General features: G+C 33.0%; 1 protein-coding gene across 2 annotated transcripts in view; it reads left to right on the top strand.

The window, feature by feature from the left end:
* Positions 1–21,488, top strand: part of LOC143912915 (uncharacterized) — an 85,305-nt gene that overhangs the window by 55,967 nt on the left and 7,850 nt on the right. For both annotated transcript variants that reach the window (XR_013260667.1, XM_077432371.1), the window contains exon 3: positions 7,631–7,733. Coding sequence is in view for 1 of the 2 variants with exons in the window: in XM_077432371.1 (XP_077288497.1) it covers positions 7,631–7,733 (103 nt within the window). In the remaining variant the exon portion in view is untranslated. The remainder of the gene's footprint in view (positions 1–7,630; positions 7,734–21,488) is intronic.

Here is a 21,488-nt window from a genome sequence, read left to right on the forward strand (position 1 = left end):
CTGTATCGTTTTCTATATATTGACGTATTCTTCGATCGAGTTGGTTCAATTTAGAACTTGTACATTCTTGCACGTCGAGTTTGACTCAACAATGACTGTTTTACATCGAAAAAATTCACGGAAATCCACTCAATATTTGCACAGGCGGATCTCTGCGTACGTCTACGCACGCTTACCGACTTTCTGTTACCATGGTAAAATAATATAGCAAAGAAAAAAAAAACTATTCCAGAATTTGGGAGACTAGCCAAAATAAAGAGGCGCATATATATTCATCAAATACTAGTTCGGGTTCATCGCGATTGGCAGAAATAACAGCAGAAAAAAAGCAGTTATTTCTCGTACCAGACGTAAAATGCGGACATAAATCGAAGTATTCCGATATTTTTTCCGGAATTTTTGCGTCAGATGTCGTTGTTGCCATGCATGTATTGGACTTGTGAAAATTTAGAGAAAAGCCGGAAAATAAACGATGGAAGCACAAAATATGGGTTTTTTTATATGGGAGAAAAATCATTACGAAAAGGGATGGATGCGGGGGGTGAGAGAAGGGGGACACTTACAAAATCCACTCTAGAAGGCCGAGCACGCAGTTTTATTTCGAGCATTGTAATATAAGCCCTAAATTAAGCCGTTTTATGGTTGTTTTACGGGTTTCGTTATCGCAGTCACACGTCGTACTAATGTTAATGAAGTTTGGCTTTTAACTACAGAAAAATCGGTCATTTATGTGTGTGTGTGTGGTTATCTTCTTAATTCTTGTCGAATTCTACTGTGATATTTATTGTGCCAATTCAGCTAATCCCATTTTTTATTCGTTTTAATCCATGTCTACTCGATAAGTCGTCATGTTTGATTCGTTTTGAGCGAGTGCTCCTTTTTTTTTACTGCCGCACCAAAATATCAAGGGATAAAAATACTGTTTCGGAATTATTATGTTGAACACTTTTGGGGTGGAATATATTTAACAGAACACGTAGGACCTACACCGGAACTCAAGTGACCTTTCAGATATTTTTGCTTTATTTTTTTTGGGACTTGAACTATAATATAAATTTAATATAAAATATGATGAGGAAATGAAAAATGTTTTTTTTTTTATATTTGCGGTGTTGCCAGCGATACTGTTCTTGTAAAGGGTGTTTTTTTTTAGAGGTATAGAAATTAAAATGAAATAAAACACATACAAGTCGCGATAATGGCCATGGCTCTATTGGAAGATAATGTTATGCCATTAGTGTTTTAAGTATGATATTGAGTATATGGCCGGTTCGAATAAAGCGCAATCTGGAAGTCCAATTTTCGAGCCGTATATCGACAATAACGCGGCTGAGGTTTCCAAGTCGTCCATCGTCTCTGGTTTATCGGCGTATGCTAGGGACTTCACATATGTATCTCCATAGAAAATAATCCAAAGGCGTTAAATCACACAATCTTGGAGGCAAATTCCCGATCGTAAAGTGTAGGTTTTGTGAACTGAAACACGATTTTCGAAATACATTTGCACAATTTTCAAGCGTTGTTCTGGCGTAAGTGACATTGTTCATGGTGAAATGGCAAACCAAATTGAGCACAAATCAGCTATCAGCTGTCAAAATGGCTGTGGCTGGAAAAAGTGTTAAGATAATTAGAAAAAAACACCTTTATAATATAACATGTATGTATATGTACATGGAATAGCCAGAATTGTTTATTGGACTCCGGTTTTGATTTTTTATACATTAGTGTTGTGCCCGTCGATATTTATCCATGGGTGGTTTTGGAAAGAAATGAATAGGTGAACCATGCTCCAGGCTATTGTCGCTAGCAGTGTCAGCATACACAGCCCTTCACATTACCCCTGCGCATCGTCCCCTCGTTCCAACTCTACGCTGCCACCTCATTCCATCCCCGCACACTCGCTCGGCCGTCCACGTACAAACCAGCATGTGTATGAGTTTTCAATAGTGGTCCCAGCGTGATCTTTTGCATTAAATGAGCATGTGTATGTGTGTTCTTGTCTGATAAACTTTTTAGTTGTATTTTTTTTTAATCTCCATGCAAAAAAAAATTTTACTTTACCAAAAAAAAAAAAAATTGTATATATGTACATATATTATATTCGAACATTTAATTATATTTTGAAATGTTAATTTTCGGATTCCATATCCCGGAAATAACGATATTTTATTATTTTAAAAATGGTGGGCAAATCTAATGGCCTTCAGCTGAAAAATTTTTCACAGCAATGAAATTGAGCTACACATATTAAACATAAATAATTTTTCTGTTGTAATAAATAAAGGCGAGAGAAGTATTTACAATGTAAACATTCGTTTCAATCAAAAAATGGTGAAGTAATATCAAAAGATCAAAAATTCGTATTTCAAAATAGCAAGGAATTTTTTAGTATTCATGTAAAATTTTTCACATTCCTTTTTAACTTGCGTACAAATTTTCTTTCTACGTAGATAAATTGTAATGAAATATTTATTCGTTATCTTATGATGAATTTTGTAATAATTTTGATATGTTTATTGAGAACTGAATTTTATTCGAATCGCGTGCAGTTTGGAAAACTTTGCTTCAGGTCAACCTAAATTTAGCTCAGATCGGAACTTTGACTTAAAGGGGAGTTGACTGTGTTTTATTTTTTTAATGCTGAGTTTTGCACCGGTTTCTTCCAGGCCCAGGAGCTCTCTGGGTTCCCTCTCGTCTCGGCCATCTGGTTAGCGTCATAAAGCGGTTTAAAATTGGACTGTGGCAACACGCGGCCAGAAATAGGGTTCGGTTTACACGACTGTATCCTGGCAACACTCGCGCTCGATCGAACCAAATTTTAATTTCGAATCGATCAAAAGCCATTTTGGCGCCGGAACCCCAGAACTTTCCACGACCGAATTCGATGGACCGTTGCATCCGAGCGTCCGTTTGCGATTGTTATCATTCGGATTGATATTTTTACCACATGGCAAGGTTGTTGTTCCCACGTCGGTCGACGACTCCTATGAGCGATGCTAGACAAAAAAATAAATAGGCATTAATTTTGATTGCACGATCCTTGTGCTTTGTGCCTCGTTTTTATTCGAAACAAGGTCAATACTGTATTTCGTTCGTGAAATAAATCCAATACCACGATCCATTCCACTTTTTTTTCGACGGTAATAATCTACTTTGTCCAGAAGTTTTCGAAGTTTACACAGAGACCTCGCCTGAATCAACAAAACTTTTTTGTGCATCCCATCCCTTTCACTTACCCTCTACTCTGAACAAATAAACTCCCTTACTAAGTGAAAAGACAGGTAAGGCGGAAAATAGATATTTAACTGGAATCAATCTGTTCTGTATAAAAAAAATTAACACGTGTTTTTAGCCCATACCAGTTCGGAAACACCTTTTATCTCACTGTTTTCTTGTATAGCATATTCTAACGGATTTTTTTTTGTAATGAACATATAAGTGAAATTGTTAACAGATTCGAATACATTTATCCTAAGGGAAGATATTTTTTCTAAAAATTATGAAAATTATTAAATCTTTAATGAAATTTGTACATACATACATACATATTCGAAAATAAAATTTGTTCGGCACTGGTTGTAATAAAAAGTTCAGTTTTAACTACATATCTTAATTACATTAAAAGCTATGAATATATTAATTTAACATCTATGTACATATTTTGAATTACACGGTATAGTAAAGTTTTATGTTATAACAACGTTCCTTACATTTTCATAGATATGTACATACATACATATTTCTAGTTTATCCTTTATTATGTTTGTTCTAAACACGATTACGCATATCTTATCTATGACATTATAATTTCATGAAAATAATATTTTATTTGATCTAAATTTACATAACTAAAGCCGACCATAATTACGATGTAAAAATATGCGAATTCTTTATATAATCTAACAAAACATAAGATTCGGTTTTTTTAACGAATTTTGATTTATTAATAATCAATGCTTAACGTTTTTTCAACCGAATAAAAATCATTTAATATTTTTAAGTTGAAAAAAGTATAGGACGCTTTTCAATTCAACACTCGAAACTTCTTCAAACTGATCATTTTTGAAGATTGCATTTTTTAAATTATGAAATTCCATTGTAAATTTGGTTCTAAACGATTTCACTTTAGATTAAATCTATATTTTAAATTTTCTCGTAATTAATTGGCATCTTCTGATCTTCACATCCCACGTGGGACCTTCACCTTTGCGGTGTGTGTCTCTTCATTTTTCACGTCTCGTCACAGATTCTGACCACGCTTTTTCTGATTTATTTCTTAACAACGTTTCGATAATCCGGAATAACGATTTTGATTACGCAGAATGACGCAGCATCAGCAAAAAATTAGCAGGATTCGAATGAATAAAGATACTTTTGATGCGAAGATTAAAATTCAACTGGCATTTCATCCACACATTCAACAATGAATTTTCATTCGTCGGCAGCGCAGTTACTAACTGTAAATTGTGTATATTTAGAGTTTTCGCATATACTGGGAATTAATTGCATTATAATTTGCAATGATTGTACGGCAAATGATGACATGCTTGCGTAGCACAGTCATCATTCCCTATGGCACGTGAATACAAAACGGACACAGACAGGCCTTGTCACAATTGTCATAGTCACTGTGGCACAGTGAATCGATCGATCTGCACGTTTTTTTCTTGTATCGTCTGATAAAAAATATACATACACACATACATATATCGACGAGGAATCTTTCGCAGATAAGCTCACTTTATTATATTTGGTATGTACATATATCATCTCCGTGTTCGGCTTTTAAAATTTGATATTCCTTATCACGCGTGTCGTAATTTTATGTTTCGGTACTGCTATTTTTATGCTTCATTTATTACTAAATATTGTCTGTGCGAGACAGCGCTGGCTAATGACGTAACAAAGTGTATTATTATCAGTACTGTAATTCTTTGTACACTGATGAGTTATCCAATTAAATGTCGCTCTCTATTAGAACGAGTTGCTGTGGCCGTCTCTACAATTCATTGTTGTAAAATAATATTACGTGTGTTTTTTTGTAAAAATGTCATTTTTTCGACTATTTAAATGAATATGTACATATGTAGTTTGATTAAAAAATACACAGTTAGATGAGAATGAGAAGCCTCGATATATGTATGTACATATTTATATGTAAAATATATTGAGAACATATAACATATATCGATTAAGAGATTATTAATCAGTATCGTCCACTATTGGATGAAGGTTTTTTCAACTCCATTCGTATCACAGTGGGTGTCTCATCAATTTGGTTACACAATTTTTTTTTTACATCCATTTGGTTAAACAAAGTCAATTATTGGTGTACATAAGTTTATTATTTTACCTTCTTTGATCCATTTTTCATCTATTGATTCCTAAGAATAAAAAAAAAACCTTGTTCATGTGACATTCAAGAACTTTCTTATATAATTTGAACTGAAAGTTAAAAACGGGCGAACGCCGATTCTGTCGTGCTAGCTATTTTAGAGATGTTGATTTGACATTAAATGTCGTTTTGACATTTGTCGTGTAATTTATTTTACAGCCGTGCGAAAAATATTATCCCCTTTTTTATATACATTTTTTTAATTAACTTGATTGTGTGGTCGAATTAGTGAGGCTCGACTCATTTTAATGTTTAATGCATTAATCGACGGGTGTAGATTTAACACTTTAAATATAAAACCTATATTTTTTCATCAAATTTATTTTTTCATTTAAATTTCCGCCCTTTTTTTAACCGTTCAGCTCACCTGCGTTTATACCAATTTTTTATCCAATTTTATTCCGTAATTAAATTTTTAATATATTTTCGAATTATCGCAATAATTTAACAAAATCTTTTCTGTATATTTTTCATCTGAAATTGAAATGAATATTCTAATACGTTTTCGGCCTTCAATGCTTATAAAAATATGTATATGTACGTATTGCATTATTCTAGTATTATTATGTTGTTAGTTTTAACTCTATAATCATTGATTGTTCCTTGAATGATCAATTTAGCTAAAACTATTACTCAGCACACACACACACACACACATATTGAATAATTGTTTCATCGTTATCGTATATACATACATGTATATACAACGTTATTTTATTTGGGATGTATTTAAGTTAAATGGTAATGACAGCTGTCTCCCACAGCATACAACATTGTTGCATTCGCGAAGGTCCCTTTATTGAATTTGATCAATAAGGTCGATTATATTACATAGTAAGTACGTATGCTTACAGCATGAAAAATACACGTATACATATTATATGTATATGATTCAAATATTGCAGTCTACCTGTATAATAGAATGAAGAAATATCTCTCGCATAAAACTGTCAAACGATCTTGAGTGCACGTTGACGTCTTATAGTGGGACGACTAAATCATTCAGTCAAAATGGCGAAACAGTGTCATAATTTTTATATTATTTTATTGATTTATGGAAGTTCTTTCGTGACTGTACCTGCCTACATATACATGCATATGTACGATTACGTATTTATTATAAAAAATATTTATATACATTATGTACTATTTAAGTTCGCAGTCTCTATCATGGTACTACGAATTTCGCCGGTGAAAATCATTGAACATTTTCTTGGAATCTGTTTATGGAAAAATCTGTCCATCATATTTTTTTAATTAAAAAAGTATTTTACTTATATTTCATTTTTGCCAAAAATTAGTTTAGAATGTTCCTATCTTTGTCATCAAAATAGTCATTGTTGTAAGATTCTTCGTCACATGTGTTGTACTTAAATGCTTCCAAAATACTGAAATACTTTGAAATTATTCAAGATTAGTATCTTGAATAATTTCAGATAATCTTTTTTTTTTAATATCTTTTATTATTTTGATGCAAAATTTAATGTCCATCGTTAACCAATCCGCGTAAAATGATCGATCGATCGATAGAACGATCGGAATACTGTAGGAAAAGATACTGAATCGTTTGCGAAGGAAACCTTAGAAGACCCTTGTAAAAACATCAATCTCCCAAAATTTGCGTTGGCAAACATTTTTGAAATTATTTGATATTTGATATACACCAGCAGTCACATAAAACGGAACGCTTGTGAATTTTGCGACATGCGTGTTTGTTCTAATCATCACTTCGTTATTTGTAACTTTATCTTAGTTATTTCTTCTGCATATTGGTAAAAAAACGTAATTCTTCTTTCAAGAAAGTCACAGCAACAAACTTAATTTAAGGGATATCATGACACGCCTCAGACATTACCGAGTCACCTTTGTTATGACAATTTTTTATACATTCTTGACACCCGACATATTGGTTTTCAAAGCAATTAAATAATACACACACCGACGTTTGTAATTACAATTTCACTTATCTGTGCGTACATTTGTATGTACTGATAAAATTTAATTTTGCAATATTGAACTTGTTCAAACGTGTTTAATTCACGTTTTCCTGCCGCTTGTTACTCATATGTAACGTTTGCCAATCGTCACATATGCAACTATTATGGCATTTGTGTACAGTGGCGTCGAATAGCTAAACGAGTCAATAACCCCTGCATCCTACGATAATAGTTGATTTTATTTCATTTAATATATGAATTTAAGAAATTAAATTTTGTTTTTATTGTATATTTTCAGACATAAGACCCTTCGCATTGCTTATCTGGAAAATAGTCCGTAATTGCCTCAGGTGTAACTTTGTCAAGTCGAAAAATATAATATCGTTATCAGCAAATAACAGGTGAGCATTCATTGATATTTTATTTTATATAAACTGTATTTTATGTATATTGAATTTCTTGATTCATTACAGTCTCATTTCCATTCCTTTGTGATAATTTTGATCAAAATTTTCAAAGGGATATTCCCGGACTCTCCTTGTGTACAAATTTTTATTTTTAATTTATTAATTGCTTACTTTATACCATATCTATATACATATTTTTAAAGTTTCTACGACATATGCGTACTAAAAATTTAAATACATAATTATTAATTCATTGGACAAGAAACTATTATATGTACATACATATATCGAAAAATATAATTTTCCTCGCTATGCTAGAATGTCAGATTAATTAGAGCAGTCATTGACATTTCTGTCATTTGACCTTTAAAAGTAATATATGTGTAAGACGGTGACAAAGATTACTAATATTTTAAAACTGTTTGTGCAAAGGTTGAGTGGTTTATTATTAAAGTTAGCTGCATAGTAGTCAGCAGCAGTTATTGCCGGGTTCTATCTCGTGGTTGACTTTGATAGAAAATAATTTATTCCGAGTATTATCTGTAGTGTTGCAGGTCAGACTTAGATATTGTGACTCCAAGTCGATCGTTTCCTATCGGAGTTTGCCAATTTAACTGATTTCGTTGTTGAAACGGTTCCTCACCAAATTGGCAAATCCATCCTACCTACTATTTGAATATTATTTCAAAATTTGTAATTTATAATATGTACATACAAGTTTAATATCATAGATGTCGCTCAGGGGCAACCCGATAATGGCATCATGGGAAAATATAAAATTGGGTCCATCGGCTATGCTGAATTTCCCAAAGTATTAATAAATAAATAATTTAGAATCTATCATTGTTGTTATTACGACTACCTGCAAATTCCAAGTTCTCATTTCAGCAATGTAGCAAAAGTGCAATGCCAGAAATATTTTTTACCCAAGAGCTGCGACTCCTAAACCACTGGCTTAGTCTACCTTTCTATCACTTTCTAGTACATATGTACATATTGAGCACTCACCTTTGCTTTTAGCATCTTCGTATATTTCACCCCGCTATCCATAGAAAGTTGGTTTTATCAAAGCATATATTTTTTATTTTTTCGTTATCGCTGTTGTTTCGCGTCTTTAACCCTACCGAAGCGTGATCAGCCGGTATATATTTTCCATCCCGACCATGGGGGTCCTATCGACCCTTTCAAAGTGATTTGTTTTTTCTTTCTATTTTTTTCCTTTTCTTTTTTCGTTTCTGTCATAGTATTATATATACGAAACACTATCGTCGTTTTCCCGACAATATCGTGACCGTACCGTTTTCGGGGTGTGTCCGTATTGACCAAGGGTGAGTGGTCCGGACACACCCTAGCTCGCCCCATCACGTTGCCCGGCTCGATTATTTGTAGGAAGCCATTATTGTGTTTTTAATTACTCAAAATGGATTACGACAGCGTTTCAGACAGTCACGTACTACACACGTACATATACCATACCAATATATAATACTTATTATTGAGTTTCTTCCTCGGGGCCCTTTGTTGTTTGCTATCACCTTCGCCTGGGGGTTGCCTTGGATGCGATGACACTTTCGTGCTGCGGAAACACCTGGCTAGTTCATTACTATTTCAACTTCTCATTCTTTAATGTATATTATTACAGTCTTCCTCCTATCTTGTTCCGATGGAGACAATTGTGAACTAGTACTATTAACTACATACATAAATATATAGGAAAATACTAGTGTCGCGTCGATAGTTATCCTTTTAATCAAATGATATCAAACATGACAAATTTAAATATTTACAACTTAATTCGATAATAAGCATGAGAATCGTCCTTTTTTTCTCACATTTTTTTTTAATATAATAGTTGTCACCAAATTTACTACTTTTTATAGATATCTATTAGTAATGAGCTCTTGTAAAAAGTTTCATTTTTCTTCTTAATAAGTGAAACTGATGACATATATTTTATAAACGGCTTAGAATGAAAGCTACAAGTGACAATACCTTCTTCTACCAATTGATTTGTCTTCTTCTTCATATTTATTTTATTTTTACATACATCATATGTGAAAGGACAGAAATTAACCCAAGGCGGGCACGTATGGTTAGATTAGTTTCTATACATAAAAACCGACAACTTTTCAAACATTAGTTTAACAAAGCAGTACATAGAATTACAAATTGAGACATCAATGAACAATCAAACAATTTTTGACACACCGCAAATTTGGGAAAAATATATTATGTAGGTAGCATTTATAAGATTCAACTAAATCGAAATACTAATAACTCGAATTTTCGAGAAACTGGGGGGGAGGATACCGATTTATTGGATCCGTCACAAAAAATAAGCTAGAAAAATCGGAAAATTCTAACAGGAGACGGTAGTAAACACTAGTCCTCGCCAGCAGCGCGTTTGACCGGGATTTGAACCCACGACCAATTTTCTGGCATGCAATAACTCTACCAGCGCTCTACGTCTTCAGATGGAGTTTGCTTTGCCAGACAAGAATGCAAACTAAATGTAAATGAAAACTACTTTTGATTATTTCTAATTCTAGGACTTGCATGAAATTTGGTCTAATCTGAAAAAACGAAAACCATTCAGTTGACTTTCAACTAAATAATCGCAATTTTTATCATATGAACTATATGTACGTACACAGGTATGATATCAAAGCCGTATTATGGCTTTTTTTAAGAAGATGTATCTTGTCTTCTTTTATTTATTTTCTACCTTTTCCAATTCTAGATCAAAATTTCCATTTACTGCTAAAATGTGTTCGCTTCATGTCGTCGTTTCTTAAGACGCAAACATCTATTAGGTCATTACTTCCATATTGAGACTACGTCAAACTATTATACGCCATAATTTGTATGGCGTTTCGGATGTGTCGGCTATTTTCCAATTTTCACGTTAAAATTAAAAAAAAAAACAAACAGCACAAAGTTGGACACGCGCGTGCGTGCCTGTCCGTGATTAATTATCTTCATTAATTTTGAAGTTGGACTTATTCGGTGTGTTCAGATGATTTCGCTCCATTACAGGTGGGCACACACGGGGAAAGTCCCGTGCCTAATTTAGAAGTCATAAATCGCGCTCTTCATAATTACCACGGCACATACTTACATACACAGAGGCGCACATTCGATCCGACCTGCGTGTGGAACTTGGGGGCAAAAATGGGTTATAAGATCTAAATTTATTTGTACACCAGCATCAGTAGCAGTAGTGGTATACATACATATATATTCCCAAGAAATGGGAATGACGCACCCGCCGATTTCATGCCGATCGCTCTTCGAACGCTTCGAACGTCCATTCTGTGCGGTCACATTTATTACGGATCTCCTTTTCTAGTCTGCGAATTTCGCAGATCACATCTGAAAAAGACGAAGGTGGTTCGCGTGCTCGATCGCGTGTTTCCTATTTTTGAACTTTGGTAAACTATTTCTCATGCAAAAACAGGCGTATCCTTTGTTGGAAACGCCGCTGTTCGAATTCTTGCTGCGTGACTAAGCTGGAAAAGTTTCGCTCTATTATTGTATGTTGTGTAGTATGTGCATAGTTTAACTCTTAACCAAGGGGTGGTAGCTTCCTTCGTTATATTAGGCATAATAATAATGTCTGTTTTCTTGTGTGTGTGTGTCAATCAACGGTGACTCCGACTACAGTGGCGTCACTTGGCAAATTAATGCCCTTAGGCACAGTTCAAATTGCCATGTTTAATTTTATAAAGGTATGATACGATCAATTAAATTATAACCACTGAAATGAAGTGGGAAATACACGTGCTAGTTACTTCAATTTCTCATACTGGAAAACTACTAGTGCAAGAGCATGCAAGATTATGTCGAAAGCTTGTGTATTTGAGGACAGCTTTTGATTCAGTAACGTGGTTTTTTTTTTATTGTTTGTATGTAATTTTCTAGTTTTGGATAGTGCTTATGTTTATTCGTACTTTAATTCTACTAGACCTGATTCAAGTTGAAATAATTCGATGATTTTAAGGGTTTTCAATTCTATTGTAATTATAGATAAAATTTTCATGACATTATATAAGTCAGGTGGACTACTAAAGCACAGCTCAAGCCGGCAATTGCACGTAAACAGCAATACGAAAAATATTTTATATTACAATCAATATGGACACGTTCATATGTTCCGTATTGTGTACGTGACGTCTTCGAAACAGCAGCACCCGACACGGATCTATTCATATTATACTAATATATATAGACTATTCATGTCACGGAAACGTATCAAGCAGAATCGGTTCTCTTTGTGCAAACATTCACGTATGATGTGACGCCATACTGGTGAGTGCACCCGTACTAATGAAAGTGTTGCTATGTGCATATTAACGTTTCCGGAAACGACATATTGCGACAATATTGACTTGACGATACGATGTAAGCAATATTGCGCCGCTTAGTCGCCGTCTGTAATCTAATATATAATTTCGAAAGAGACTTTGTATGTATGTCTGTTTGTTTGGTTCGTCAAATGCATGACGTTCAATTTAATAAATATTCAAATAAATTTAAATGAGATAAAACTATTCAAATAAATTAATAAAATGTTTACTATTAGATTGGCCATGTTTAAGCTGTTTATATTACAAATACCAAGCGAAGCTGGGTAAAAACACTAGTGTATTATATTATATACTAGTTGTTTTACCCGGCTTCGCTCAATATTTGTAATATAAACAGCTTAACTATTCATTTATTTTTTTATTCAATTTATTTGAATCGAAAAAAATATAATAATCAACCAATTGAATTATCGTCATAGAAACTTTGTTTTGTTTACGAAGTTCCCAACCAAAGATAATTACATACATATATGTATACATACTTATGTACATACAAAGTCTCTTTCGAAATTATATATTAGATGTAAGCCGATTTTGTCTTGCAATCGTCCAAAACAAGCATAAACGTTCCAAAAACAAGTGGTGCTGTTTTTGGAACGTTTATGCTTGTTTTGGACGAGTGCAAGACAAAATCGGTCTTTTTCGTACAGTGTAGAGCAGTGCTGGATAATATAAACGGACCTGAACTCGTATGAATATGACTTTTTTGACATGTAATTGTGACTTCTTTTTTTTTCAATTCAATTAATCATGTACACATGTCTTAGATCGCTCCAATGCGACGAGAGTACAATATAGATGAAGAAACACATACAATTAAATGTTAATATATGTAATACATAATTATTATATATTTTACATTATACATGACATCTATGGTCAAACATTGCAAGCATTTTTATATAATACGATCGATAAGCATTTATACAATACGAATTTTTTATACGCTAATCATCCACAGAAACATCAATGTAGAAATTTTTTGCAGCATTTTTTATACAAACCGGTGAACTTTCAGACGCTGAATAACTCAAGATTTGCGAGAGAAATGGGGACGGAATGCCAATTTAGCAGAAACCATTTCAATGAAAAATTGGCTAGGAAACTCGGGTAGGAAACGATCTACCTGGAGTCACAAACTAAGGTATGGCCAGCAGCAACCAGTGGGACTCGAACCCGTAACTACTATGTTCAAAGCATTACATGCTAACCACTAGTCTATGCTACTGGTTAAATATTCTTCGTATATATAAATCTCCTTCTCAAAAAATTTACTTGACATGATAATATAGCAAAACTTCAAAAATCTTCGACACTCTTCGAATCGAACTGAGAATTTTACAACAATTTGACATCGTACTTTTGAGGCACTTCTTTCTAAAAAATTATTTTTAGATTTTTTTTATATAACTGATGCATATCGTCAAAGCTGCCACCCCCTTATAACTCGGCGCCCCTCAAAACGTGCCGCCCCAAGGCATCGTCTCACTTTACCGCCTCCACGCGACGTCACTGATTTCGAGACCCGCTTGTCTCTTCAATTTCGTACCCTCGCAAGTCCCTCCATTGTCTTTTGGACAAAGACGTCGTTTTTCGAATCGCACAAATCCCACGGATCTGACGCGTTCAGCGTTTGACACGAACAAAGTCCCCGGAATCGCCCATTTGTCGTATTCTCGGATAGTTATGCACGCTCTGCTGTGTTTACATTCCCTTCGATATTTACCATTATGATAAAATGTAATACAGGGTATTTCTTCCTCGACGCTTTTCATCTCACTCTCTCACGTTGAGGATTATGGCCAATGAGCGAAACACGTATGTTGAATGTTCAGCTCATATTGTCAGTATTGAGATTGAACTTCTTATCGTGGTGTTGTTTCAGCAATGCAAACATCTAAGCGAATTATCGGTTACGGTTGCACTGCTATTTAATATTCCTGGGATCGGCTGTGGTTAGCGTTGTTCTGAGCCGACTGGTTTTGCATTGGTTTATTTTATTAGTCATTCCTAAACAGAAAGATGTTCTGATGCTGTAAGTTGCACTATAAAATGAGTTGTGTAATTTCAGTAGAGCTATGTATGTATTTATGAAAGGAAAGGTTTGATTGCTCTTTCTCCCCAAAAGTGTATTCTACTTAACGAAATGTTTAAGTACTCGCATAAAATATACAATTTCAAACTAATTAGATTAGAAAAAAATTATATTATGATAAAACTGAGTATTTTATGAGCTTTTGCTCGCAACATGCTACTGACATTAAGATTTTTTTTAGTGTTGTTTAAATCTACATATGTCGTTTTCAATATTGTATGAGTCTTTATTGATTTCAAATTCGTTCCATCTAATATTATTTTGTCTTTTCTTTCGGTTTTTACCCTTTTAGCAACTTGATTTACTCTGAGCATCAAAAAAAAAAAAATCACGTTTTTTACTTACCGGAGCTGAGACTAATCAATTAATTAATTTTCTTTTTTTGAATGATTTTTTTGAAAAATAATCCAAAGTATCAATATTTGTATCAAATCTTCTCCGGACGGTAATAAGAGTCTAAATATAAGTCTCATTTTCTTTAATTATGTATATGTACATGAAATATATAAAATTATGACATCCATTTATTTGCCTGTTTATCTATTGTTTGCGTTCTTTTCCAAGAGATCAAATAATAAATTACACTTATTCAATGAATTCCTAATTTTGAATCACATTGATTTATACCTTCCAAAAACCACCCAACCTTTGAAAATCATTTCAATAGTTAAATATAAAAATACACTGTTTAATTTTCAATGACAAATATATTTGACGCCGAAACGAACTTATTTAGCTTATTCATGTCGATGACTTAACACTTGCATGTGTATCTACATACACATTTTCATTTATTTATACATCTCAATGTACATATTTACATTGATCGATGATGAAGCCACTTAGTAATTAGCACCGTTTATACAAGAAATGGGTCATACAGATGACTAAAACGAATTCCAAACAATCTCCAAATCCAAATTAAACACAAATCACTCATCGATCATCTTCGACTCGTCGTCGAGTGTATTTAAAATTTACGCATAAATCGTCCTCTCGGCTTAACTAGCGCGTCACGCGATGTCGCGTGATGATACAATTAATTATCGATCTTCTTCAGTACGGTAGCCCGACCGCGACCGATCCTGTCACACGTCCAAAATAAAAATAAGAATAATAATGGGAAAAAAATAATCACGGCGCACCACTTGCGTTTTTAATTAGTCACAAATTTTGATTAATGACGGTGCGCGCGGGCGTGAACGTGTTGAAAAGCGAAATTCATCAATTATCCGCGGGATGCCATTTTCAACGAAAATAAAACCGCGAAGATGAATGATTGGAATCCTTGATTAATACCGACTATCGGTTCGGTTTCACCGCGATTTTTTTTCCAACCGTCACGCGATATCTTCCCACTTTCCCTTTCCCCCGAAAGCAGGGCTTTCAGTCTTTTCGACCTCTGGATTTCAACGAGATACTTATGCCACCCTCGTCGGTTTTTTTTTTGTTGATTACCCTTATTTTTCGACTTTTGTGCGTTTTTTTCCCTATACTTATCACTTCCGGTGGGATTTATCTTTGGCTTTTCTCAGTTCAGCGGTTCCTCATTACTTCCTGATTTGCCGACGTCAATCATTATCCATAAAGTATACTTGTAGTTTCTGTTTCGTAGATACGTAACATGGTAGAGATGCACTTCATTATATCTTAATATATAATTTCGGAAGAGACTTTGTATGTATGTAAGGTTCAAAGGTTTGTTGGGAGCATCGAAAACAAATCAAAATTTCTATGACGACGACGTTGATATCGTCGAATATTATTTTTTTCGATTCAAATAAATTTAATAAAAAAACAAATGAATGTTTACTATTAGATTGTTTTGCCATGTTTAAGCTGTTTATATTACAAATACCGAGCGAAGCCGGGTAAAACCACTAGTTACATCTAAAAACAATTCAAAAGAAATGCATAAATTTTCCTTAAAACAAGAAATGTTTTGTTTGTTATCACCTTTACTTATGATTATTCAGGATTAATATCAAATTTAGTCCTAAATATTAATCAATTAAAATTTTGCCAATTCTGTTGTATACATTTTGTAATGTCCTGACAATAAGAGACAAGTCCGGATTTGTTCAAACCTTTCCGAACGTGTCGAGATAATAGTAACGCAGTTAAATTTCTCATTTTACTTCCCATGATGCCGTTTTCGGGTTGCCCCTGGGCATCTATGACATCAAAGACATCTATGATCTTATAATTTTACATATATAATTTTTTTGAATCATATTCGAATAGTGGTGACAGCGGGTAGGATTTTTTTTTGCCAATTTGACGAGGAACCGTTTCAACAATGAAATCAGATAAATTGGCACACTTTTATAGGATAGTTGGATCGACTCGGAGTCACAAATATCCAAGTCTGACCAGCAGCACTACAGATAATACTCAGAATTATTTTCAACCCAAGGGATCGAACCCGGCAACCTCTCGGTGGTTAGCATGAACGCAACCACCAATCTATACTGCTGTCTCAATATACATATCAATGAATTGGAATTAAATCACCACTTTATCTCTTTCTTGTCTATACTCAATTATTTTATAAATATTATAATCAAATGAATAAATTAGAGTACACAATAACATTTAAATATAAGCGATTTTTTACCAGTATAGGTCGTCACAATAAGCCACAGTGTCGATTTAAGGTATATGCACGTATGTACATATGAGTCGTTATATTTGAAAGTGACAAAAATCCACTTTTCTTCATTTCGAGAAATATCTCGCAAAACATTAAATATGATGTTTTTCGTTTAACAATATTTAAAAAATACTGGTGGCCTTTATTATGTTCATTCCGCTTTTCCGAGATTCTGGACATATCGAACTGAAATAAGCGATTAAAACGTGTGAATTACGTGAACAGAAATAGTGATTTTTGGAGCTGAAAATTGGACTTTCAAGTATGACGGCTCTTATATGAAAATAAATTAATAAATAGATTGATATGCATATAAAATAATATCTTAACTGTTCTGCGAATGCAAGATTTTATTGTTATTTTAAATGCTAAATGTTTTTGTTGATTAATCAAAACGAATTAATAAGTATTTCACGCTTCGCTGATGCATGATAGTGTGGTAAAATAATTATAAGTTTCCTGAAAACGGCGTTTACTTTGTTTACGAGCCGTAAATAACTTTTACGTTTAAACACACATTTGAAAGTTATTCGTGCCAATATTTTATATTGTAAAATGGAAAGTTTTTATTTTGTTTAAACGTCTGTTTAAATCCTCCAGTTTTCTCTACCTTTCGGTTTCATCGGTTCTTTATCGCTTTAGTTCGAACCGCTATCGATTCGTATTCCGTATTCACATACACTACACACGATTAAGGAGAAACTTTATCTTCACAAAAAAATAAAATAGATACATATACGAGCCTCGCACGTAAAAGCGGAATAATGTTTCGAAGTATACTTAGGCACATAGAGTCAGTATACATGTATTAAATGTGAGTTATAATCATAGGTGTCACATATTTCAGGTTTGGTAAAGTGAAAAATAGACGTTTCGGGCGTGCTTTTAAAACGGCACTTTTCCCATTATTATTATTCGATAAGTGAAAAAGATAGTGGCACAGTGGCACGCCACTGTGCGTCACGATCGATTCAATGGCGTAGTAGTCGGTTGCAGTTCGCGTTGTTTCAAAACGAAATCGAAGTTTGGGCGTAGGCAGTTTGTAGATTTTCGGGTTCGTTATCTACAAACGACGTATCTACTACGCCTTTGACGTTTAGACGGCGGCTCTTAAACTGTGGGTTTTCCCCTAAAAAAAAACCAAGGATTACGTGCATATTACACATTGAGCTCTAGTCAGACATTGACCATTTCATTCGAAGTTTATATTGGAATAACTCCAATTTTCAACATTAAGTTTTACACTTATATATTTCATTATTTGTTTAAAAATATTTTTTTCCCATGGTAATTACTAAGTGGAAAAATGTCAATGGATATCGAATAAAATCCTTCCTTTCTCTTTGGGTACTTTCCTTTATCGGATCGAAATGGCACAGGTGCAACTGGCACACGTCGAGTAGAATAATTGTCACAACAACTAATAGCAAGCTAATCTAAGTTAATACTAATTGCCGGTAGCCCTATAGTTAAACATGATTATTACAAGTTTAGACAGGGAGTGGCCATAGATAGCACTATGAATATTGTCCACTAAGTATTTAAAAGCATTTAAAAATCACTATCAATAGAAAAAACATGGGACTATTGATTCCTATAATCACTCTCGACACAGCAATAATAGATTTTGAATTAAGAACTGCAAAAGCCAAAAATCTGTAGAAATTGGCCATTTTTTTTAAACGGCCATATCTCTTAAACGACAGCAAGCTAACAAAAATCATTGTCATATTCGAAATTAGTGGGTCAATTAGTAAAGATTGATTAGTCTGCACTCAGGTATTTTTTTAATTGCTCATTATGTATAATGAAATCTGTCCTCTGTATTGGGTCAAAGTTATGTAAGAATTACTCGTAAATAATAGTAATAAACGAACCTATTGTTAATCTCAGGGATTACAACAAGATGTCTATATCCTTCAGGTATAAACAAAGATTACCTAAAAACAATTTTCTTTAGATCGTAAACTCATAGAGTTTATAGTTCAAAATATATAAAAAAATATAAACAAATTATATACAAACACTTGTATGAAATATGTTATGAACATTTATTAGAATTGTAAATAGGTTTTCGAGCTTTTTTCCTATTATCTTGTACATTGACATTAAAATCAGATAATGTTACAAATTTTAACAAGAAAAGTAATTTGTGAAATAGATAATGATCACTGGATCAGAAGCTATTAGAATAGACCTGAGATGTATTCTAGTTATAATATATTTATGAACAATAAAAATCAATTAATTATTTGATATTTCCAAACCAAGTGTGACATTTCCATTAATCTTGACTTTTTTTTATTGAAAGGTCAATTTCATATATAATCATTTTGCAATTTCTTTTTGCCATTATTTTTTTATGAACTTTCAAATATTTATTTCATTACATACTTGTTATATATACATACATATATACATTTCATTTAAAAAATAAAAGTCGAAATTCGCGGAAGAATGCTATTAACTCGAGCCTTTGTTGAATGTTGATGTAAGGATTAAAAGAGTTGAGTGAGGTTAATTACTAAATATTATTTGAAATTCGTATGTCATATACTCGTTGATATTTTCCTAAGGGATTATTCGGCATTAAATTCTTTATCGCTCGAAGTTTGGGAAGCGTCCACTCGGTTAACCATTCTCATCGAACAGTACTACGGGGCGCGGTCAATTTAATTTTCTTTTCACGCTATCGTGCGGATTCACGACCTTCATTTTATCCTAATTGATACGCTTAGCTAACCCAATCTCGTCATCATTACTCCCATTTATTTTCATTCCACTCTTACACACACACACTCTTATTTATAGAAAACTGGAAACTTAATTTGGACGCGTATCATTCGTGGCGGCGATTAATCACACCCCGACCATCGATCAAACTGTAAAAGCATTACGCATCCACGAATCTGAAGCTTAAATTTAAAATTGGAACAAAAGAAAAATTACATAATATTCTCTTTTGGGTACATAATATATACATAAGCCCCGTTTTCAACTCACATACACATTTCATCCTCAAGAAATGTAAACGTGGGATTGGAGTAATAAAATTATACTAATATTAATTCGTCGCTTTCATTACAAAGTCATCGATGTTGAATTTAGATAATTGTAACCAATTTCGTTTTGTAATAATTGCCATTGAATTAATTTCATATTAGTCGTTTCGCGATTAAAGCCATATATATACCTGTCTACCACCATTTGCCACATGGTACTAATTTGTCATTGTTTAATTAAATTTTCGCCTGTATATATTTTATTAACAAATATATGTGCATGTACTTATATATCGGTTTATTTCATCGGAAACAATTATTTTTAATTAAATGGATCGTATTACGCGAGCTACTCATGTAACAGGGCTGTCGTCGTTCGTCACAGGCGCTGTTATTTCAATTTGCACGAATATTATTAATTCGCATCTATTCTATTATTCCATGACTTTTATTTTATTTATATTATATCGGCAATGTGTGGAATCGAAGTGTTGCATAAAATGTCTAGAGAATGTATTAGATTGTTTTATAAATACAAAACAACATTTGTTATTGAAAGTCATATTGTGTGAATCATGCTTTAAATATTTTTAGCGACAATAATTTTTGATTCACTTTTCATTTTTATATTCTAGTTGGCATTTATTTTGTCTTCAACAATAAATATTTTAACCAAATTTTAGCACTATCAAATTTTTTAGACACAATCTACATACTATGTGGATACATTGCTAAAACTCACATTTATTGAAAGAACGTGTGCTGCAGACGATTTTTTTTATATAGTATGTAGTATTCTACACTACTTAAATTAAATGTTCATGCTATCGGACTATTTATTTATTTATTTAAGAATACATGGGAAATGTGGAGTCAATGAGTCAAGGACCCAATAAGCCTATGGACCCAAGAGGTTTGTCAAAATTCAATACGGGAAAATACAATTTAAAAAATGAAGAATATACTGAAGAACTACAAAAACCCGCTAATTTTAATGAAATCATAAAGTTAAATTTTAAAAATTTTTAGGTTACTAAAAGTTACCAATTCAATAGATATACTATTCCAAATATTAACCACTCTATTTGAAAAAGAAGGGTCTCTACTTATTTCGAAGTAAATATCTTTTTACTAACCTCTTATTTTATAGGCTGAGATGAGCATTTCTTTTAAACGTAAGAAAGTTGATCATAAGACAATATCAATTGTTTTTTTATCATTTTATAGACTTCAATTAGATCACCTCTCATTCTTCTCGTGTCCAAAGTGAAAATATTCAGTCATTTTGTAAAAAAATTAAGAGCACTGAACATTTCTAAAATCAATAGAAGTCTAAAATATGTGTATTTGATACATATTTGAAGTGTATGATCCTCGCAAGAAGATTATCCACACGATTATTATTCACACTACTTAGGTAGTATGTATTGCTCACATAAGTCCACATACAGAAAACCACAGGTAACAATAGTGTAGAATTTGAATATAAATATATACAAATATAAATTTCACAAATCCGATAAAGTGGGTAAAATGGACAAAATTTATTATAAGTACTTTTAAATTAATATTTTCATATTGGACAAATTCGATTGCGATTATAGAATACAAATGACATTATATGTATACAGG

This window comes from Arctopsyche grandis, chromosome 6 (genome assembly GCF_051622035.1).
Source record: "Arctopsyche grandis isolate Sample6627 chromosome 6, ASM5162203v2, whole genome shotgun sequence".
NCBI lineage: Eukaryota > Metazoa > Arthropoda > Insecta > Trichoptera > Hydropsychidae > Arctopsyche > Arctopsyche grandis.